This window comes from Homalodisca vitripennis, chromosome 1 (genome assembly GCF_021130785.1).
Source record: "Homalodisca vitripennis isolate AUS2020 chromosome 1, UT_GWSS_2.1, whole genome shotgun sequence".
Taxonomy (NCBI): Eukaryota; Metazoa; Arthropoda; class Insecta; order Hemiptera; family Cicadellidae; genus Homalodisca; species Homalodisca vitripennis.
Window position 1 is genome coordinate 104,530,542 of NC_060207.1, and position 25,349 is coordinate 104,555,890.

General features: G+C 33.6%; 1 protein-coding gene across 1 annotated transcript in view; it reads right to left on the reverse strand.

Annotated features, from left to right (window-relative positions):
- Positions 1-1,309: 1,309 nt before the first annotated feature.
- The window catches only part of LOC124374068 (calpain-C-like), a 164,173-nt gene continuing 140,133 nt past the window's right edge, over positions 1,310-25,349 (reverse strand). Inside the window, exons 18-22 of the mRNA XM_046832399.1 lie at positions 22,537-22,595; positions 19,346-19,493; positions 16,886-17,002; positions 5,447-5,505; positions 1,310-2,016 (exon numbers count right to left, since the gene is read on the reverse strand). Coding sequence (XP_046688355.1) covers positions 1,990-2,016; positions 5,447-5,505; positions 16,886-17,002; positions 19,346-19,493; positions 22,537-22,595 — 410 coding nt within the window. The 3' untranslated portion in view covers positions 1,310-1,989. The remainder of the gene's footprint in view (positions 2,017-5,446; positions 5,506-16,885; positions 17,003-19,345; positions 19,494-22,536; positions 22,596-25,349) is intronic.

The window sequence follows — 25,349 nt, forward strand, 5'->3', positions numbered from 1 at the left end:
CAGGTAAGAATAAGTCTATTTATCACATAAACATCAGTCTAAAAGTTTGGTTATGTTATTGTTTTCGTGAATCAAACTATAATTCGTATTCTAATAAATTAACTTTATTCAACTAATATTCTATTCATATGAATAAAATGAAAATATATTCATATTTTACATAGTATATTATTATGTTACAGATGCTGAAAACGGTACTGACGGCGAAAGTAATGCCGACGCTTCAATATGTCGGCATAGTTCTTTTGTCAAAAAACTACTAAATATAAAAAAAATTATTTGTATTATTCAAAGGATAGTTTATATTTGTAAATGGGTCATTGTAAATAATTGTATATAAGCTTAGTTTAGTTTGTTAGATAAAAAAACTGTCTCAAAAAATAATTTCTTTTTCAAAAAATATATGTTTTTCAAAAACATTTTTTATGTGTAGTTTATTAAAATAACACCAACAATCTCACGTTAAAAGAAAGACGAAAGTAAGCTGAATTAAGGCATGTAAGTATTTTTCTAATACCTTAAATACTTTTGTTTTAATAAATTTTTGAAAACCACCAAAAACGCCCAGCATTCTACAGAGTTACATGTTATTTAGGGCCAGCACTCAAAGTGTTAACATGCCACCAGAACTATGGTTTTTAAATATATCATGTGTGTAACCATTAACTATTTTTTTTTTAATTTACAAAAACATACTAAGGAGTTGACCAAAGTAAATACGCTCATCAAAAAAACAAACTTGAGTTCATTTGAATGGACATTTTTATCAACAACGCAGCATTGTAAATAGTAAATTATTATAACTTTGAACCTTGCAATAAATGTTCAGATCATATCTAAACCCCAATTTACATATAAACTGTTCAATAGCAGAGTTTATATAAGATATCTTTACATGTTTAGTAACCAAAGCGTTAGTGACTATTGACAATTTACACTAACTACATAGTTACAACAAAATATCATTTCGATGGCAATAAATTTACTAAATACATTCATAAGAAGCAGATTTAAACGAACTATAATGTATTTAGTAAATATGAAAAAGTTATAGTTTTTAAAAATTTTAATTCTTTTTGTTTTGGTTAATATAGGATATATATTCACTGATTCAAAAGTAAGTTTGTGTGTTTTTCATATAAAAATTATTATAACAAAATATATAAAGAATCCTACAACAAATTGTTGAGATATATAGTCCAATAATATTTATTAATAAGTGAGTTGGAATGCTATTATAATTAGAATTTTATAAATTTAATTGCATCAAATAGGAATATTACACATTTAGGAATAATAGGCCTAGAAATTATTTGTCACATACAGAATTCTTTATTACATAATCTTATATCAACAAATAAGTATCAGTGTTATTTATACAAAATAAGACAATAGTAACAATGTATAGAAATATTCACACAAAAATTACAGTAATAAAGTACATCATATTTACAATGTTTTGTCATATTTTTCAGACTGGAAAGAAATGAATACATTATCAGTTATAATGTATACTAAGATAGAGGAAACAGGATTCTCAACTTATAGATATTTACAATAGTGTTATTAATGTATATTATCAAAATAAAGTAACAAAGATCATTCATTTTTAAAGATATGTCTTTGTTTATTACTCTATTAAAACAAAATAAACTTACAAACACGTAATTTTGGAAAATTCAATAATTTATATCTAGAAATATACATGTACTGTATTAATAAAATATGTTCTATTTTTCCAAAATAATTCATGATTGTAAGCTTAGCAATTGAGAGCTTTGCATCTTTCATTTAATATATTGTTATTGTAATGAAGTAGTGAAACATCCACCCTTACACTGACTTTCAATATAGTCATTTATGATACACACATTGAAATATTAAAGGGCTCAATTATACATCCATTACACTTCTTGGAAAACTATAAAGATTCAACAGAGAAGTTGAAAACCAAGGAAGAGAGCTTCTTTCCGATCCTTGAACTTGACGTCAGCACATCAATGAAGACTTCAGCCACTGCAAAATGTATCTTTATTAGAAATATAACTACATTGGGGATGATACTATATAATAACAGTAAGAACTGATGGACAATGTGAGCCTTTACATAAGTTGATTGATAGAAGACTATTGGGTATTTCATTACAATTAATAAAAAATTAAAAAGAACTACAGGTTTAAGAGGAAACTAATAAGAATAATATCAATGCCCTATCACCAAATAAAGGCTATAGGCTACATATTCATTATTATTGGTACTAACTAGATAAAAATGCATTAATTTAAAACTCACTATTTTAAACCATTTTTTTAAAATGTTCTAAAATAACCTCTGTCATTAATTATATTATAATCAGCCATATACTGAATCTCTTAAATGAATTGAAAAATGTATGAACTTGGCTATATTTAATTCAATCAGATCAGTTTTTGATTGGGATCACTTGAGACAAATTTATCAAATTGTACATATATCTAGGTAACCATTTATAGACGTCTAAATTATGTATGTTATTTTTATGTTAGTAATTTGAGTTTATATAATTCTTTTTAGAATCCAAATTTATATTTTGTTTTTTATAATTTTTCTCTATTTGATTGTCAATTCAAATTCAATACTCAAAATTGAATAATTCCACACATTTTACATAATAACTATTTTATGAGTAATATAATTTGAACAATGTCAGTTAATTATATCGAGAAGTAAATAAATTCTTAGATTGGTACAATTCTAAATTTGTAACTCTCAACCCAGTACTTTACTCTTAAGGGGAAATATTAAATATAAAATATCATGATCACAGAAAAGATAGAACAGTAGTCTCACTGGAACCCTGTACTTGCGTGATCCGATGGCCAGACCTATGAAATACCCACTGATGAGACATGGCGCATCATTAATCAATTTTGTTATCAACTTCAGTGAGAGATCTGAGTTTGTATTGTAAAATAAATACATGTTTACAAAAGTATACTCATCCCCAATGTTACAGCTCAGAGCTTCGTCCATTGCCTTTCATCTTGGTTATTTATTTCATGAAGAAAACATTTTACTGGCCAGAGTATTGAAAACAAAACTATTTAACCTTTATCATTAAAAACGGCCAAATTAAACTCAAAATAATTTAGTTTATCAAAAAGTGCTGAAATACATCCCATAACACTCCTACTAGTTGAATTGAACCTAGTAATGTGAGAATTAGTGGTAATTCAATCACTAACACACTGATTGACCACATGACCGCAACAAGCAGCACCAAGCCCTTAAGCCTCGCTCTGAAGCGTGCACGGCCCTCAATACATCTAATATCATCGGGGAGAGCGTTCTAAAGGAGACAACTCTGAACAAAAAAAGGACCTATTAAAAATTGTTGATCGATGAATTGAAATTGATAGTAATGTTGTAATGTTTCCCTTCTTGTAGGTTGTTCACTAATATCGGAGATAAAATTGAAATGATTGGACAGATAAACAGGATATTTGGTTTGGATAATTAAATGTAGAATGGAAAGAATGTGGAATTTATATAGTTGATAAAGTTTTATGAGTGACAACTGCTGAAAATATTTTGTAGTTCTGAGCACACTGGAGTCTGTCCAATTGCTCAACGGTCATATCACTCACCACGTCACAGTAGTCAAAGTGTGGTAGTATAAGAGTCTTAATGACCATTACCTTAACGTTGAATGACAGGTACAAGGCAAACCACTTTTAACCGTGGCAAAGCAAAGACTCTTCTGCTTGTTATCGTAACTTGGTCAGTTCATAAAATCCCTCGTTTTTGGGATACGGTAAAGCATTTACAAATCCTTAAAAAAACTTTCCTGTAAGGGAAGTTGTAAAAAGAGATATAATTTCTATAAGTCTAATTGAATTAAACCAAATTAATATTCCTAAATTATACTTTATTCAATCAATGACTTATATAAAGCCATATTTTATTTTTTAAATGTCATTCCCTTTAATCATTTACACATTACTAAAAACTTATACTGTTATCATCAGCCATGTTCCTTAAATCTTGGTACAATTACTTAATACAACCATTTTTAATTTCTACATTTCCTCATAGAGTGATCAACATTTTTTTCTATATTTTCTGTCTTTACCAGGACCAGACTTTATTTAATGAAGTATACTAATATTTGTGTAGCCCTTATTACTTTACTTTATAACGTGGTGTCAGCTGGATCACATAAAAAAAAGATAGTTTATTGTATTAATCAACTAGTATTTAAATGTGCGAATAAAAAAGAGCATTTAGAATGGTTTGTCAAATTTTGCTAACACTAATACCCAAATCTGCCAATAGCGCATGACTGTAGGAGCATGTGTATTACAAGTAAGTTACCCTTTGTTAAGTAATGTCAAAGGCCAATTTAGTTTCACGAACCAGAAACATTGTTAACAATATTTATAGGTCTTAGTTATTTTCAACAGTTCAGGGGCACGGAAATCTGTACATATATACAGAGAGCATTCTTTATTAATTATAATCTTACCAACAGTTACCCGTGGCTTTGCGTGCATTTTCTTAGGCTTTTCGTGTGTATAAGCACTTCTGGTTCGAGTGAATTATATTTCCGATACCACAATCAAAGAAAGTAGGTCAAAAAATGTATATTAATGGCCATTTAAATTTAGTCTAGTCTTAGTATTTTTGTTCCATGGTTTATTTTGCCTCGTTTCCCAATAAAATATATGTACATTATATATACATACACAGGTCTGAGAAAATTACTTCTGTAAATAAACTAGGGTGGGTTTTATAAGAGTCTTTAAATTTTTAGTAAAAGCTAGATACTAACTTTGTCTTTTATATCTAATACTTATTATTTGGTAAAAAGTACAGTTAAAATTATATTTTTACTAAAAGTTTTAATTTTTGTTATATGGATCTTACATATCAACAACAGTTACAGAAAATGTTGTAATAAGATGTGTTGTTACAATCAAGCTTATTCTATACTTTAGCAATATAAATGTAAAACAATAGAAATAGTGTTTTATTAACTAAAGATATGGTTGTGCTGCCATAAATCAGTGTTTACACTGAACAGCTGAATTAATAATTAGGGGTTTTCAATTAATACTTTGAGGCCAAGTTGGGATTGTTTGCTACTTTACAGACCAGTGGTGTGTTTAGTAGGCTGAAGAGCTTTCTAAATAAGAATAGGCCCATATTCATACTAAGGATCCTAAGAATGTCTATTATAAACATTTCATTACAATTGGTTGAATAGTCTACAAGTGAAAGCAAAACAAACAAACAAAGTTACTTTCACATTAAATAATATTATTAGAAATTTGTTAACCATAAAAGTATTAGTAAATTTCTAATAATTAATCACTAATTTTAAATCAAAAGAAAAATTTTATTGACAATGTTTATTTATAAGAATTTTTACCTTAGTTTATACCTTATACTAAGAAAGAAACTTACCTCCGCCAGTGTGAGTTTTATGCTACCATTCTGAAGTGGATCTTTTGACTCAAATACATCTGGAAAACATAATATAAATGCTATATTAACCCTAAAACAGGCAGTAATTTTGTACTCAGTTGGCAAGCCATTTTTGTGTGTTTTGTACCTGAACTTTAAACATTTTGTAAAAGATATATTTTTACTATACATCTATATTGTGTAAAACATTATTTTTTTCAGGAAAATGTTGGAGATAATTATGGTATAAAAACATTAAAAATAATCCATAAAATAAAAGACTACACAAAAGGTTTTTTAAGTGGTTGGGCTGCCCCTAATAAGTGTGATAATATTATAAATATTAGAATCTGAGATTTCCAATTTATTCTTTATTTTATATAGTTTAGTAAATATATAATGGTATCCAGGTTCTCTTTAAAAAAAAACATTATATATATTGTAAAAACCACAAATGGTATACGAAAGGCTAAATTTGTTACTATGGGTACAATTATTTTCCAAAAGTTAGCATAGTATAGCCTAAAACAAAGCTATAACAAGCTATTAAACAACATAATAAACCATACCAATAACATATCAATAATTTTTAAAATGGCTAAATGAAGATGATCTTTCTGACAAGGTTTATGACATCATTGTTGCCAAAACAGTGAAACAAAGTTCACCATTGACATCACTAGAAATTTTTTCTGTTTGCAATGGTATATATACCATTGCAAACATGATGGTGGTAATGTTGATTTATGTATTATATGAACTGTCAAAACATGTGCTTATCAGATCAACATTATAATTTTGATTGCCATGTTCTAGGGTTAAATCCAATTTTTGAAGTTACAATAATAAAAAGTTGGAAAATTTAGTGATCAAAGACAGCTAGAAACAGCGGAGTTCAAGTATGCTGTTGGTTTGAGCACTTTTATTCAATAATAACCCTGTGAATATGCATAATAATACTGCTCCCAGTTTATAAATCCCAAACTGAACAATGGTTTCAATCCTCCCTGCAGTAGCTGATGGCTCTTTAGCCGTAGTGGCATTTTAAGCTCTGTGAACTGGGGATATACTTCACGTATGTGGCACAAAATTTTGTGTTTAACATACTTTGTGTAAAACTTTTTGGTTTTCATGAAATGTGTTTAACAACCATAATGAAATATGTGGTTGGCAAAGTGGCTGACTTTGGATTTGACATCTTTGGGGTGACGGAGACCTGGCTTCATCCGGATTCACCCTCAGACAACTATATAATACCAGGGTACACCTTGATTCGACTTGACCGTGTGGTCCAAAACAAAACAAAATGGCTACCTGCCAATACTGATAGTGAAAGTGGTCCCAGGAAATAGGTAAAATAGTGAAGGTTTTAGGTAAAATCAACAAATTGCCTGTTATCAACACCTTACCTGGAGTACTGTAAGGTCATTTTACATATGATTTTGACACATCCTGATTCAAGACTCAAGATAATTTTTCATTTTACTGACACTCACACAGCTGTTCTGGATAGTGATGCCACAAAACACCTGGACAACGAGCTGGCTGATATATTTACAGCCACATCACATCTAGATATCACAGCTTATGAAAAGATCTTTTTACAAAAATAAAGTTATATTTACAACTAAGCTAAACTAACTTCAAGCATAACTGAAATATAGAGTATAAGCACATAACCTTTATTTAGTCAACCATATGACATCACTCATATGACGTCAACACCTGACAGTTACATTACATTCCAATTGAATAATACGGCTGGCAGCCAGACAGACAGTGCAAGTGTGCCACACAGACGGGAGCATTGCCCGCCACCTGCTGACACTGCAACCTCTGACCTCAGACGCAGCTGTACTGACAAACTACACTAAGTAATTTACTGGCTCACAGTATGTTACATTTCGACATGGTTGTTGACTACCTCAAATCAACCTAAATTATATTGTATATTTTTAGACCTGGACTTCGTTGACATAAAGAAACAGCCAACCTTTTAAAAACTGATTTATCCTCACAATTGAACCTCAAGATTTTTGACATAAAGAAACAGCCAAACTTTTAAAAACTGATTTATCCACATCTGAATTTTAAGATTTTTGACATAAAGAATCAGCCAAACTTTTAAAAAACTGATTTTATCCACATCTGAATTTTAAGATTTTTGACATAAAGAAACAGCCAAACTTTAAAAAAACTGATTTATCCATACATCTGAATTTTAAGTTCTCGACATAAAGAAGTAGCCACACTTTAAAGAATTGATTTAGTTTGACACCTTAACCTTTTCATTTTTCTTTTTGACATTTCAGAATGCCCACAAAATATCCCCTGTGGCACATGTTCAGTTGGTGTGAGATACTCTGGGTTAAAATGCAATGGTCCATGTCAGCTATGGTACCATGCTGGCTGCCAAAGTATCAGCGAAAAAGCTCTGAAAAAAATAACTTGTACTGAAATAAATCACTGGAAATGCGTCACCTGTAAAAAAAGACTCTTCAACAAACACCTCCAAAGTCGAATCTCTGCCATTGACTAGTCAAATTGAACTTCATAATGAGATAGAGGAAGTTCATGATAAGATTAAAAATCTTCAAGATCCTGACGACTTGGAAACATCCCTCACACTAGCTGCTGAAGCTGGAAATGCTTTGTTAGCTGAAAATAGAAATCTTAAAAGAGAATTGTATGATATGACACAGAAGAATTCTCAACTAACTCAGCACATGAGGGTCACTTTTGAGCTTGAGAAAATAAAATATGAGGCCAACATTGAAGAACTTGAAAGTCAGATTCAAACCCTAGAAAACAGAAATTCCAGGTTAGCTGAATCTTTACAGGAAGCTGAACTTCAATTTTGTAGAGAAAAAGAATCACACACCAATCTTATACAAGCATTCGAAGAACAAGGATAGGGAAAAAGAATTGGCAATTTTAAACTATGAGAAAGAAATAAAACAATTACATACAACCTTAAAAAATCTTAAACGGTCTCATCAACGAGAATCCTGACTCAGATAAGGAAATCAAAATTTATTAAAAAACCTCGGAAACTCAAACAGAAAAACATACAATCACAGAGTTACTGGTACAAAAATTCTGGAAAATCAAACAACCTTACTCTTATTCAGGATATGATAAGCCTGAAAAAGCCGCCAAGAGCAAACGGAAAACTCAGTGAAAGCACTACAGAACCAGTTTCAGAGTTATGCCAACAAAATTCAAGACTGGCCACAGGCACGCATACACTCTAGCAGAAATAAAAGAAAAACAAAGACCCATTTTAGTGTATCCCTACAAATGGCTAAAAATAGGTCAAGTAATCAAAAATCAAGTTGTAGCTCCTGCAACACAGATATCTAACTCCAAGCTAACAGAGCAAACAGAGCATACGTCAGTGGTTTGCTCGGATACTGTCTTCAAACTGACTAAAAGCCTGCCTCTTAACTCAAAGCCACGAGCCAAGGATGAGACATGTGAAGGAGTTTTTTGCCAAAAACATTGTGTTTTTCAAGGACCACATGATCAAGCATTACAACTGCTTGACAGAGAAAAATAACTCACTGCCTATCTTTCATCCTCGATCTCCTGTGCAGGCTGAAGTCCACCAACCACACAATTTTTTATGCCACAGGCAACATGACAAACAGCAAATTAAAATCATAACCAGTCCTTTGATTGAAATCCCTTCTCAAAAAGACCGTATACATCATTTAACAGTCCCTTCATCAGAATGTAGATAGAAATAGTAATAAAATTGACCGTTTTAAAAACCATTTTCTCCAAATAGTGAAGCCCACACTTAATTGTACTAACAGAACATGGACTGACTCAAGATCACAATCAGTAACACTCGACTTGAAGATTTCTGTTTGATAGCAGAATATAGTCGACAAAAATCATTTGAAGGGAGGTGTTGCAATTTATTGTAGAGCATCTCTAAGCGATCAGGTGGAAATGGTACAAGTGCAGAATTTCAGTATTGAACTTGTGTGCGAGATAGCCATGGTGCGAGTGAAAACTTTAAACCAAATATGTCTATATAATGGCATCTACCGTCCTCCTCAGAGCTCACTAACTGAGAGCATGGGTGTGATTGCTTCAGTGTTAGACACGGTGCCAACCTGGAAGAGCCCAATTGTTTTAATAGTGACATTAAACATCGACTGCCTTAAACTCGAACAAGACCAAGTGCTATTTGATGAGACACTTTTTAGCTACAACATGACAAGAATCCCTCTTCCTCCAACTAGAATAACACCACAGTCACAAACATCAATTGACTGTTACTAATCAAAAAGGGGATGACGTGTCAATTAAGATCTTAAATTCTGGGATTTCTGACCACACAGCCCAAATTTGCACGCTCAATGTTTTTTACAGAAGATACTGGTAATGTTAAAGGACAAAAGAGAAAATTTTAATGATGACAATATCCACAATTTAAAAACTGGCATTGTCTAATGAAACCTGGGAAAGAGTCATCAAACTGTAATGACACTGAAATCGCTTATAAAAATTTCTCTAACATCGTTACATCAGCACTGAACCAAACATGTCCTTATAAAAAATATAAGCAATGCAAAAGGCAAAGAAAAACTATGGGACCCCTGAACTGCATACTTTGAGGCAAGAATTCTTAGGTGCCAATGATCGTTATCTTCTTATGGGCTCATTAGAACACAAGCAGGAAGTTGCTACTAAGAAAAAGAATTATGACTTGAAGATAAAAAGAACTCAGACGTCAGTCAACGGTCGACCGAATAGCACGTTCAGAAAATAAAACTACTAAAGCCCTTTGGAATATTATAAATAATGAAAGAAGAACCAAGAAATCGTCTGTAGGACGAAAAGAACTTAAAATTGACAATAAAACTATCAACGATCCTCAGCAAATTGTTGAACATTTCAACACTGTTTTTACGACCATGGCTGACTCTGCTATTTTAAACAACAACCCTCTAAAGAACAGAACTCCTAGTCCTATTCAGCAGCTTGACACTTGCTCTTTTTATCTCTATGACACAACAATTGAAGAAGTCATCAAAACGATCAACTCACTGCCAGCTAAAGTCTCTGCAGGTATTGACGAAATCTCACCAAAGTTGTTGAAGGCTTGTAAACATGAAATAGCCTACCCTTTAACCACTCTAATAAACATGTCCTTCCAATCTGGTAGATTTCCACATCAACTAAAACTATCTAAAGTAATCCCCATTTTTAAACAAGGCGATCAGTCTGAAGCATCAAAACTATCGCCCAATCTCGCAAATTTCAACATTCTCTAAAGTTATTGAAAAGATTGTGCTTAATCGTCTCCTAAACTACATGACATACAATAATCTGCTTACTGATCAACAGCACACGGTTTCACCAAAAATAAATCTACATCGACAGCTTTAATTAGTTTTATTGAATACGTAATAGATCAAATAGAAGCTAAAAATACAACAACAGCAATATTCTTAGATTTAAGCAAAGCCTTTGACACCCTTGACCATGAACAACTGCTGACCCAAACTAAATACCATGGGGAGTACGGGCACTGAAGCTGAGTGTGTTCAGGAGTTACCTAACCAATAGAGAACAGGTAGTTGAAATCCGGCATACTCAAAACAATAAAATTGCACACATCAGATCCAGTCCACTTCCAGTTCTAAGGGGCGTCCCCAAGGATCAGTTCTGGGTCCTGTACTCTTTACTCTATTTACGAACGATTTACCTAAGTACTTAGATGAAATTTGCTACAACTTTGATGTATGCAGATGATACCGTTCTACTTTTAGCCGATAGAACCCCAGAAAACCTGGAGATAGAGTCATTCACTGCAATGAACATGGCGGTACAGTACTGCCATATTAATTAAACCTGGTAGTTTAATGAAGCCTAAAACCCAGCAAACTCATATTGGGCCCAAAAAAGGAACAAACTGTGCACCTGCCTAACGTCCAAGCAGCATCAGAGGCAAAGTACTTGGGAGTGACAATAGATGAAGATCTCAAAATGGACAACGCACATTGACAACCTGTGCAGGAAATTAGGTACTGGGACTGTATGTTGTTAAAAGAAATAAAATCAATAAGTGATGTACCCTCTGCAAAAACAGCCTACTTTGCTTTATTTGAATCGAACCTTCGCTATGGTCTCCTGGTCTGGGGTAATTCATCTGCAGGAAATCTCCAACGTGTGCTGGTAACACAGAAAAAAGCAGTGAGAACACTTGCTGACTTACAGCCAAGAGAGAGTTGTCGACCAGCTTTTATCAACCTCTCAATTCTGACGGTTGTATCCTTGTACGTGCTGGAGGCAGTAACCTGTGTGCATGAGAGAGGTTTTCCCAGAGGATGTAACACACATCATTACAACACAAAGACGAGCGACAGATTTTCATCTTCCTGGGCATCGACTTTCTCTATTTGAGGAGAAGCCCTCTTACATGGGTTTAAAACTGTGGAACCACCTGCCAGAAGACCTGAAGGGACATGGTGCGGCAAAATTCAAGAAGGAGGTGAAGCTGTGGCTGCTGCAAAATCCATTCTACTCGTTAGAAGAATACCTGAACAGAGAGCAAAACTAACAACCAAACTGGACATTTACCTGTAAAATTCATTGTTTGTAAACTACGCAATTGTATTTATATGATCTGTAACAAATTTTGACAAGTTACAATTCTCAAAGAATTTGTAAATAAAGAATTTGTCTATTGTCTATTGTCTATTGTCACATGAACAGATGTAGAAACTATAGGTGGGTGGTTGCGCTGTACCTGAAAGAAGGTTTAACTTACCAGCAATATTCTCTGCCAGGAAATGTTAATCCTGATATTGGATTTGTTTCCACTGTACTTAGAGTGAAGGAAGTCAGGCTTGGTTTGTGTGTGGTATATAGACTACCCTGCTTTAGGTACACTAATCTAGAGGATGTTGTCATGCTTTGTTTGTTGATTTAGCAATGGAAGCTAGTTCAGTAATATACTTGGAAGATACAAATACAGACCTTATGTTGAATACAGATCAAGATGCAAAGTACTCTTGAAGAATCTAGTGCTGTCTAGATTGTTAATGAACCAACAAGAGTTACCTTAGCTACTTTGTTAGACCACATTATAGTGGACAAGTCGGACGAGGTTAAGAGGACCGGTGTTATATGCTCCCAGTATTATTGATTACAGAGGTGTCAAAATTACTGACTACAAGCTTGAATGCTATGACGTTTGTAAGAAAGAGCCCCCCAGTTCAAAGCTTATAAGTTATCGAGATTTCTCCAATTTTGACACAAGTCAAGTAGTTGTACTGATGTCAGAGATAAACTGGAATGAGGCCACATAAATTGAAACTGTCGATGAAATTGAGAGATTCATTACCACTAACATTAAGAATATCTACGATAAACATGCACCTGTTGTCTGCAAAAAGGTTACCGAAAAGAAGGCCCTCTAGAGGAACCAAAAAATCATCAGACTGACTCAACTGAATAATACATTTTGAAATAAGTTTTGGAGAACCAAATACACCACAGACTGGGTACATTATAAAGTAATTAGAAAAAAGATTAAACATTGTGATACGAAATGAGAAGAAAACCTACTTCACAAGAAAATTAACTAATGTTGAGTCTCCTAAAAAATTCTGGAACGGTTTAAGAAAATGTGACATTGTTGGCAAAGAGGTTAGTGCAAATCTGCCTTGTGAATTACAAATTGACAATATTAACAATTATTTTGATGAAATGGAAGCAATCAGTGGTACTGACATGGCTACATTGAGATTCTTTCAGATACACAAGAAAAATGAGACAGCTGAGAGTTTCACTTTTATTGCTGTGACAGAAGATGTGAAACGAGCCATAAATTAGATAAAGAGCAGTGATTGACAGTCCATACAGATGATTAAAACTGTGAGTATATATGCAATGGGGGCCATTACAGATCTAGTAAATAAAACATTACAAAGTGGTATTTATCCAAAAGAACAAAAAAAGAGCATATATGTCGTGCTGAATGGCAGGGGTTTGACTGTATGTGACAGGGTTAAGACTCTCTGTGTTTTGTTTGACGACAGTCTCATTTTCACTGACCACGTTTTACACACCTCCCAGTGTTCTCTTGGTAGACTAAGAGGCCTGCACATTCAGAACACTGCTCCTGGAATCTGCTAAGCTGCAGCTCATGTAGTCATTGGTTTTGTCAGTATTTAGCTACTGCTATCCTGCCTATGTGAACAGCATATCAGGAGGTGACATTGATAGAATCCATAGATTATAGAATTCTGTAATTAGGTTCATTTTCAACCTCCGGATTCATGCTCATGTTTCTCCTTTTCATGATGCTGCTCAAATGCTCCTTATGGAAGTAGTATGTAAATTGCTGGCGTGCTGCATGATTCACAATGCACTCATGATTGGAGAGCCACAGTACCTAGTCGAGAGTCTCTTGTACCATGGGGAGGTATCTGAATGGAGCACCCGCTAGGAAAGTTTCACTTCCCTAAGGTGAGGCTGGAAGTTGGGAGGAGGGGCTTCTCCTATTTCAGCTCCATTTGTTTAATGCTCTTCCTGAACACACCAGGAATGTTGTATCTTGTGCTAGTTTTAAAACTAAGCTAAGGAAATTATTAGGAACCTTTTCTTGATAGGATTAGACTAATCCATATATTGCTTTAACGTGTGTTTTTATTGTTAGTTTATTTTAACTAGATCTTGATTTGATAAGAAAGAGTAGATTTTCAAAACAATGATGTATAATTTAAATACGCTCGCTGAATAAAAGGCATTTTTATTTATTTATTTATTTTAGATTCCTCTTCTGTCTTGTAAACAGTTTGCTGGCTATGTCAGCACCTGTTAAGATGTTAATAGGATCTTCTTTAAAATAATTTAATTTTATTCCTATTTCTTCAAGTTCTTTGGTTCATGGCCCTTCTTTCACAGCAGGAAGAGAATTGCAGGTTTCTTGGTCCAAGGCCTGGAAGTTACATGAAAACTTGCCATTTGTATTTCTTAATCTTATCAAATAACAATCTTGCTCTTCTGTCGAAGTCGCCCCTCCTCCAAAGAGCAAATGAGTTATAGTCACTGTTTCTAAAGGAGTATTTTTTTAATTGGCAACAGATTTTTTTATAAAGGTTCGTTGACATCCAGTGTTTACAAGCCGGTAAGACAAACTCATATTTCTGGCTTTCAAATAGCCTGAACTAAAATGAGAACCCTCACAAAATATACAACTAGGCTTAGGCTTGGGATCAACTTTAAACCCATCTAAACCTGTAGCAGCAGGTATAGGCTTAGTAAAGCTTTGTACAACGTTTTCATTTCGACTCACACAAGTTTTCAGGCCTTCTTTATCTTTCTTCTTATTATCTGAAAGATTAGTCACCATTCTGAGAAAATGTCCTATGAGCGAGTGATAACCTCTCTACTGTTTCTACCTCGAGTCTCAATAATGCTAAAAGCTCTTCTAATTTGCTAAGTTCTTTTTTCTGCTGTGAGTCATCTTTTTGACTATCTACAACTAAGCTTAGGTGAGAAGATAGTTGTTGATGCCATTCTTTTAAGGCGAGCTCTGGCAAAGCTGATTCTACCAAAGGAAACAGCATATAAGCAAACATATGACTTATGACTCATAACGCTTCTAAAGAACATAATATGAATCAATAGTCAAACTTTCAAAACATACCACTTACATTATATTTACGACAGCTAATTTATATCATGCTAAATCTCCCAAACTTTTATCTTCCAGTTTTGCTTGATACCTTAATTGTAGGGCACGAATTTTTATCAATTACTCTATAAAACTTCAACATATAGTTTATCAGGTCAATAAACAAGGATGTCGTACAGATGTAAATATAGTCTTATTTTTATTAGTCTACTATCAGTCTGTCTCTGTTGAAGATATATACTGTAGGCGAGTCACAAGACAATCCCTGGCCTCCTACCATACCGGTAAATCGAAGGCGCTTAACGCCTCTCTATAGACTAACTGGTTGTATACACTAATGTAGCGAAGGTTAATTGTGAATCCAGACATATAGCAATTACAGTTTTTATTGTAATGATGTGGGTTTTTTTAAACATAAATAGCTAATGTCCTCTAATACTTTAAAAATGGTTTTAACTACAAATAACTTATTTATCAATCGAATAGAAAATTAAATTTCAAAACTAAACTATACGTTATGTTTAAATATTACTTTTTGTCAGTGAAAATGTATTAGTCATAAACAGTAAAGAAGCCATTTAATAACATTTTGTACAAGTTAGAACAACCATTGTATTTATGTAATAATCCCTTATCATGTCTAAAATAACCCTTCTTTCTGTCATCTACAACTGCATTGCTATTATCAGGTCATTTTCTTTTTTCCAGGGCTACAACTTTTCATTTGGTGTGTTCTTTGGTTCTTTTCAAACCCTTTTTACAGTTTTATCAGACATGTAACAATACTTTGCAGCCTGCGCATTTCTCTTTGCTTTCTCTTGCATAGAACGATTTTTTTCTGTGCTTCTTATCACAATACACACTCTTCTAATCACTTCTCTCTCACTTTAGTACCAGTCTATCACATAGCAGCCATTACTAAGGAAACATGAGCATGAGAAAATCAACCTCGGCATCATAACAAAGGGACGTCTATTAAGGATTGACAATGAACAGTCATACCATAAACAAAAATAACTACTGCCACCATTACTACTACTTGCTGTGTTTTGGTTTGCTTTATGTCAAATTAAGTTATATGCTTATAAATGGTTTAATTAATAATCTGGATATTTATTATAATTAGTTTAATATGTCATGTTTTATTATTTACCATTTGGAGGAAATTATGGCATACCAATTCAATGTTGCTCCCTAGTGTTATAATAGATTAAAAAAATATCTTTACGCAAAATCGGGTAATAACGCTACAATCCACATCTATGCCAGGTGTTAAGCCAGGGGGCATCTTGTTACTTGCCTACAGTAGTAGATTTCTACAAACCAACTAATTCTGTGTATAATAATAGGTATTTGGTTACATTTAATATAAAAGTAAAACAAAATTTAAAGAACAATTCGGCAAAACAACAATTTGTAATTTTTGAAAAATATTGAAATCATCATATTTTTAAAACAGGAAAATCTATTTTTAAATATTAATCTGTGATAAATTCTATGGATAATTAAAATAAAGTTTTAAACCTTTTTAAATGTTGTAATATTGACCTTTGATCTTATAAACAATTTATTAAACACTTAACCACACAATGAAAATTGCATTTAACGTATTTTAGTTAGTATTTGAGTCTGTAACAGGTTTATTTTTAACATTAAATAAAAGAATATTATAACACATGGCCTACTAGAATGTTTCTGGAACCATGTGCATGTCTGATTGTATGCACTTTAGAATATGTAATTTTTTAAGTACACATTGTTTTAAAATAAAAACTTACTGAAAGCAACACTGAGATGCAGAATTGCTGAAACAAAATCTCCAAATCGAAGCGTGCCATCTTTTCTCATGTAACGCAGAACCAGGATAGACAGAACATCTGTGCTTAGTTGGAACCCTGAAATAACAAAAGCAGGTTAACAACAACAACAATAATATATATCATCAATGTTTTAAATGACAATGTGTTCTATTCTGTCCTTTTTACAACAATTTACATAATCTGGATTTCTAAAAGAATCGTTTGTGTCATGAGTGTTATGAAGAAATTTTAATATTTTTTTCCCTTCTAATCCACCTATTCAGTGGTGCATCGTTAAATTTTCCAGTGTGGGAACGCTAGATTCATTTGACACATTGTACGAAAATTTGAATTTATATGATTTCCTAGAATGCCCTACAATAGCTACAGGCATAAAATAGAATGTATCTAAGCTCGCAGTTGATTAGAGGGTTTAGATCTTGTGGAATGGTCGCTCTGTTTTCTAAATAATCTCTGAAGCTGTTTTTAATCTTGTTTGAATTCAGCTTAAATCTTGCACAGAGCTGTTCTATTTCTTTTTCATCAAATCTAACGGATTTTTCAGGAGTGAGTTTTATTCTTTTTCTTTATTGTCGGCCCCTGTAGATGGTTCGTTACTGCTTCTAGTGGTAAAAAGCCTTCTATCAAGGTTGTTAATTACACTTGATAATAACTGCTGGTCATTAATAGTAGATATTTTACTATTACTTGTTAAGGGGGCACTATCAAAGTTACCATTAATTGTAGCTCTTTTGGCCTCAAGGCATTTAGTACCAGGTTTCTCTTTAAGGCACTTGAAAAACAGCAATTGCCCTTCGTATGATTTTGTTTGTACAGACTATAGTTGTTTTCCTGTTTTGAAGACTTTCTGAAAGCATCAACAACTCTGTTTGCTAATATGTCATACATGAATGCCAAATCTAACAGAAATTGAGTTGATATCAGGAGTTTGATTAATCCTGTATACATCATACGTTCAGTAGTGGTTCGTCTAGTCTTCTCGGGTCTTCTTAAAATGAGAGTAAAATGCTTGATAGCCATACTAAATGGATGTTACTGTTTTGAAGGAACTAGATACCCACCTTTGTGTCCAAAATATGAAAAAAATTTTATCTGTAAATCAAGGTGTTACTAAAGATTATGAATGATTAGAACTTACAGTTGTTGCCGGCAAAACACTTTCATCATCTGAAGGCTCAGGAGTTAAAGTCCTACCTATACAAATGCTTCCTACCAAAATTCGCAAATGCTTCACTTTTATCACTTGTCTTTATTTTGTTTAGTGAAGAATGACAGAAGTGTTTTTTTATTTATCTTGGGCGATTCCATAATATAATTAGTTGAATAGTTGTCAACAACATAAAGCGTAATGATTAAACTAACGCACAAAGGCAATACAATGAAGATAGGCACATAGACACGTCACCACATAACACGAACGCTGAACACTGGATGCACAACAGACAGTCCGGCGATTATCAGTGGTGGTGGGGGATTAGAGAGCAATGAGGGAGAGGAGGACCCGCCACTGGCTGGCGATTACCAACCTTGCGAACACCCGAGTCGCACAGTTTACAAAATTCTATGCACAGTTTACTGTACAAGAGAGGTTATCTTTGGAATTAGATAATATATTATTATTGAATAAAGAAAGATTGATTAACATCAATCTAGTTATACTTTATAATTGTAAAATATTATTTTATAATTGACGTAAATAATTTTATGTCAAATTAATATTCAACAAAACATTGGCCATTTCTTTGTCTGCCCAAAAAGGCCAAAACCAGAGTGGGAACACCGTACCATGTGTTCCTGCTCCACTTCACCACTGCACATGTTGCTGAAAATTTACTAAATAAGAAAATTATAATATTATCTTTCAATTCATGTATAAATCATTATATTAAGCTATTTATTTCATTAAAGTATTTATCATCAAAACCTCAGGGATCTTTTGTGGGATTCTGTATTTTAGGTGAGATTCTGGTTGATTTCGTATATTTCCTGGTGTCGGGTATTGGTACTAAAAATCTGCTGCACACATAACACAAATTTGCTGCTGGTTTTTTAAATAATTACAGTTTTGTAGTGATAAAGGACTAACAACACTATTCATCTAAGTTTTCTAGTTCATACAATGTCAAAACATTGCTTACACAAGTAAAATTGTAAGATATTTGGACCTTCCTATGAAGAACCATCTTCATGTTTTGGTTTACCGGTAACTTAAAAGCGTTTCACTCAAATAAGCCTAAAAACTATTCTAATTTATGAAATCTCTCCAAATTCTCACTCTAACACTCAAAGATTCAACAAAACAAACTAATCTTGTTAACTAAAAAAGATATTTTATATGAGGAATATTACGCATTTTCACTACTCAACTTAATTTAATTTCCTGATTTGCTGCTAATAGTTGAGTTATAATCTACTCACCGACTTCAAGAAGAGCATCTTTGAGCCTCTCTGCTTTAAGGATGCCAGTTTTTTCCTTGGTGTGGTTTTTGAAAGCTGTCTGCCAATACTTGAGGCTGCACATTAGATCCTTGAAATCACCAAGTTTTAACCGACCACTGCCAGTATTCTACAGACATTTTGTTAAGGGAAACTTAATTTCTATCTTTTCATATACATGTTTATACTTATGAAATAGGCTAGACTTTCATTTCCAGTGGTATATTTAGTAAAGCTCACAACTAAGTAGAACCACATCACTTATGGAAGAGAGGATGTTCTTCCTCACCACTATAACACTGTTGTAAATGCTGTTTATTTAAAGTTTGTGTAGTTGGTTGTTAAATTTTTACCATACGAAAGTATGAGAATACAGATTCTTTTAGACAAGAGGAATAATAATCTGCAGCTAAATACTTAAAAGTAAAAAAAAGTTTCACTTGACAGGAAATACAGGGAATGCGTAGAATCGAAAAAACACTCGTATTGTTACCTATATTCAAGCAGGAGTTTGCAGAACTGTGAAAAAATCAGGCGCTAATTTTACATTATTTTTTAATTTGTCACAGGTTCACATAGGTTAGCACATAGTATTAATGGACCAACATCATCTATTACATATACGTCATAAAATTAAAATAAATTAATAGTCTCATATCTCGTGTATAACAATACCTCATGTACAACACATTAGAAGACCATACCGTAAACATGATTCAAACGAAGCAAAATTCATTAATTTTATTACATGAATGTGAAAATATTTTCAAACTGTTACATGAGGTAAGATAATAATGACAGAAATAAACACACTGAATAAATATGTGGTCAACAGGTAAAATTTCATCTACCTACGCTTCTAGATATTTCAGCTATAATTATGGATTTTCCACATCTTCTTTATAAATACTTAGAAGATTAGCCATTGTGATTGTATAGTTAGAGTTGTGAGAAATCAATAAAACTAGTTACATTAAATTAATGTTGTTTAAAAATTGGCAAGCTTGACATAAAACTATGTATGGGCTTGCTGTTACTCTCTACATTCTGTTTTCTGTAATTTGAAAATACAAAACTACACTCTGGGCACAAAATCCTGTCACATTACGGAAAAACATTGATTTTTCAAAATTTCTGTTTCAGATATCAATCAGTCAATCAATGTTTGTTGCGGAGACATGATTTATATAGCAATAATCAATAATTAGAGTTCACTGCTACAATTTGAACATTGTCACCAAATCAGGACCACACTCATACATACAATTCAACATTCATACATCCTTCATCCATTTGCCAATTTTCCACCTACAGTACCGACCGAAGTCAATCTTCTGATTGGGTTATCTCCCAGTCAAATACCAAAAACTTGGTAACATTATAAAATGCAAAAAAGTGTTTCAAATGAGTTTTTAGCAGATTGTATGTTGCAGCATTCTTTATCCCATTGGGTAGCTTGTTGATGAAGTGAACACCTGCTTATTTGGGCAGATGTTCATAAACTACCATCTGTGTTTACCACTTTCCTCTGCCTCTGGTCTCATACAAATGAACGTCTTGACCAGTTGTCATGGTACATTTAGACATACAGAACAGAGTTTTTTTTTTAAACGTAGACAATTGGTGAAATTCAAATGAGCGATTTATTCAAATCGCTTGCTTCTGGAATTTGAACACCCTCGTCAACTGGTTGTTTGCACAGAAACCCCACAGTAACACTCCATAGGTAAGGTGGGGGAAAATCAAGCCTTAGTACGCCGTCATCAGAACCTGAGTTGGGAAATGCTTGGCTAAAGACCTCAAAACATAAATGACTGAGGATAATTTGGTGCCAACATGGTCAATGTGGTCATTCCACGTTAACCCTCGATCTAGGTGTATTCCAAGCAATTTAGTGCTGTGAACTTCTTCTAGAATCGAATCTGCTAACATGACAGCAGGAAAACATTCTGAGTCTATCGATGGCATAGCAAAGTTTATGACATTGGATTTTAATATTTTCAGATTGAGGCTTTTGAAATGTTGAATACAATTGTTGATTTCAAAAAAAGTCTGTTCTTCCAAAAAATTTTTAATTTTCCACTGAAACAGAGAGTTGTGTCATCAGCATACTGTACGACTTTTTCATGCAGAAGTGATGACCTAATGTCATTGACATACATGAAAAGCAGAATTGGACTAAGAATTGATCGCTCTAGGAACCCATACTTCAACTGGATTGAATTTGAAAGTTTATTTCAGATTTGGACAACCTGAGTTCTGCCAATTAGAAATGATCTAAGCCAATCTATAATCGATTTACCTTTTCTGTACCCAAACTGTTCATCTGAAAGTTGGTTGTATTTATCCAAATACTGCAGCATTCTTGTCAAAAATATGTTTTGTCAAAACTGGCAAAATTGAAACAGGTCTATAATCGTTTGTGGAACTGGGCTCGTCCTTTTTGAAAATTGAAGTAACTTTTGTGGTTTTAAGGAGTGAGGGAAAACTCCTTGTTGAAAAGACAAGTTAATGAATTAGGTTAAAGGTCTCTAAATATGCTTAGAAAATTTTTTAATGACACACATTGACATCAAGTTGAGATAATTTGAGGTTCTGGCTGGGAGCTGCTGAATAATTCGGTCGAGCTCTTCTTCAACGACAGGTGCCAGTGCCATTGAGAATACTGGACACTGTCTTCACGTAGCATTTACCTGAAGGTGTAATGATCGAGGATTTAGCTCACAAGCCACAAACCCGAAGACTCTGTTAAACTCGTTTCCTACCTCCTTTTTATCACCCACTAGTTTGTTGCTGATTTTAATTTAAATTTATTTATAATATTGATTTTTATATAATCAATGACAGCAAATGTATGTCTATAAAAGAAGTTTAGTGTAAGTTCAGTAGAAGTCACAAGACTTGTGCCCTATCTGTGTCATGTGCATATTAACAGAAGTTATCAAATATTTATATAGAGGTCAAACAATATAGACTCTAGTATTGATCCTTGTCATGCTGCCTTTCCTCAAAACCCTCATCCACATGAGGAGCTCATGGATTTCATTCATGTCGTAGAATTTATTTCCTATTAAAAGAGTAGTTAGATGCATTAAATTATCAAACTACTTATATTTTATTTTCTAATTTATTAGCTATAGTTTTATTTGTATATCCTTAAGTCAAGAGGATACATCTAGGGTGAGAACGACCTGGCGACACACTTCCATACAGGCACAACTCTTTATGTAGTCTGAAACAAAATAAAACATGAAATAAAGGTTAAATTAATTCAATTATTTTGTAATATACATCTGAATTTTGTTGTTTTATCTGTTACTATTCAAATATACTAGTCTAGGGATTATTAGAACATGTAACATACAAGTATTATTAATTTTTATTTTTAAACAAACTGGTTTAATTATTCACTGCTAAACTGACCTTAGAACTTTGAAAATAATATGGGTGCAGTATGTTTCCTTATTATGTAGTAATTAAAATCTGAATGCTTACAATTGCATTCCAATGATAAAAGGCAACTTAATTTAACCACCAGAAAACTAAATCTGGGCATCCGCAAATGAAGTACAGAAAATCTATCAATTTCAAATTTAAATCAGGTTTATAAACATGCCTGCCTTCCATGGATACATGATGTCTATTAATCCAATTTATTTAACCAGTTCTCAGCATAAGGAAATAACAAGTTAAAAAATTATAATTTAAAAATAAATTTTAATGAAAAATGAACACAGCTAATATAATTATATGAATAAAAATATAATTAAATAATTTTATACCAAATGGCATCTTCAGCTTAAAAAAACATTACTAACACAAGAAAAAAGTACAAAACGTCTCTGACACAAAATATGAACAGAAAAAAGGTAAAACCAATATCATACTAAGTTACAGAATCTGCCTAATACAGCCAGATATAATAAAGTACTCTCTCTGCTTTAGGTAACCTGCCAGGCAGTGGCGTCGGGCCGGGGGGGCACGTGCCCCCCCCAACATTATGCAAAAAAAAAGAAAAAAATAATATTAAATTATCTTTAAAATTACGTATATGTATACACTAAAAGTTACGAATGAATAACTAATATAGATCCCCCGTTAGTCTATTTTCTGTATGCATCTAATTTGATTCTGTGTGTGTAAAGTATGCGCGTGTTTACAACTAAATTTACAAGTGCCAGGTGAGCCGACTCTGGCCGGTTTGCGCCCGAGCTGGAGCAGCCGATCGAATGCACCCGAGCCCAGCCGACGCCGGCCGAGGGCCTCCGAGCATTGACGACGCCTGGCGGAGGGATATCATACCAGCTCAGTGCGCGTGTGTTGTGTTGTGTAGGTGGTCGCCACGTTTTATTCGTTCAATAAGCTTATTGTTACTAGCTGAGCTGCTATTGTTTGTGTAATTTTTTCGGATGTTCGTTTGTTATCATGTCTAAGAAAACAGTCCTCTGTACTAACATTCTTTAAAAAAACTTGGAAATTCAAGTGAAAGTGTAAATGAAGATAGACATTTAGCGGGAAGTAGCACTGGAGGTAGCGTTGGTGATGAATCGCCATCTTGTTTACGCCCAGATCGTGATGCTACATTCCAGGGCGAAAGTAGAGATCCTTCATTGGGAGTACAAAGTGCAGATATTGCAAAAGGAGCATTTCAGCCTGTTGATTGTTTTAAGGTAAGCAAGATTCAATCCAAATCGAGGCAGTTTCAAAGAATCCTGGTACAGTGAATTTAATTGGGTCGAATATAGCCCCATTAAAGACGCTGCATTTTGTTACCCATGCCGACTATTTTGTCAACATAAGTCTGGTCGCGGGGGGGAGGAGTCATTCACTAAACTGGGCATGAACAATTGGAAGAAAGCTTTGGAAAAATTCAGGAAACATGAGAATAGTGAAATGCATCAAAAATTCTAAACAGTTTCTCAATGAGTATAGAAAAGCAGGAAGCACGGGTAGCAGATTCGTTGTCCTCGGCACATACTAAAATGGTTGAGATGAATAGGAGGTATTAAAATTCATAATTGAAAACATCCTATTCCTTGGAAAACAGAATCTTGCCTTAAGAGGACATGATGAGAGTACTGCTTCATTTAACAGGGGGAACTTTATAGAACTGCTACAACTGAGATCTACTCAAATGGAGGAAGGAATCCAAACATTAATGAAATCCCAGTCCATTCATACAAAAGTGCCCAGGTACAAAATGAGATAATAGATTGCATAAAAAGTGAAATGCTTCAACAAATTGTCCAAGAGGTGAGTGAGGCTTTGGCCTACTCAATTATTTGTGATGAAAACTACGGATATTTCAACCCGTGAACAGCTTAGCATTTGCATTCGATACATTACTAAAATAGATGGACACATTAAAATCAATGAAAGGTTTTTGGGCTTCGTTGATGTGTCAGACACTACTGGTGAAAATTTACATCACACTATTAAACAGTATCTGCAGCAGTTGGGTATAAGCTTAAATAAAATGCACGGCCAGGCATATGATGGAGCTAGTAACATGAGCGGCAAAATTCAAAGGTGTTGCCTCAAGGTTCCAAGAAGAAGAGCCTAAAGCTTTGTACACACACTGCCATGCCCACTTGCTTGATCTGGCTGTTCAGAGATTTTTGTGAAGAAAATAAGGACAGCTTCGGAATTGCTTATCCATTAGTAAATCACCTGTATAACTTAATTAATGCATCAGCTAACAGGTTTTCAATATTTGAATCAATATGTAAGCAAAGCGGAGAAACAAAAATGAAAAGACTGGTGAGCTTGTCTCGAACTAGATGGACAGTTCGACACAAAGCAATCCATGTAATTCTAGAGCAGCTCCCTGAAGTGTACGAAACTTTGGAAGTTATTGCAAACGATGTATCAAATCGTAAAATTGCAGCCGAAGCTGATGGTCTAGCCAAACAAATCAGCACATTTGAATTTGTATTCAGTTTAAAACTATTGCACAGCGTTTTGAGTCAGACTGATATACTCTCCA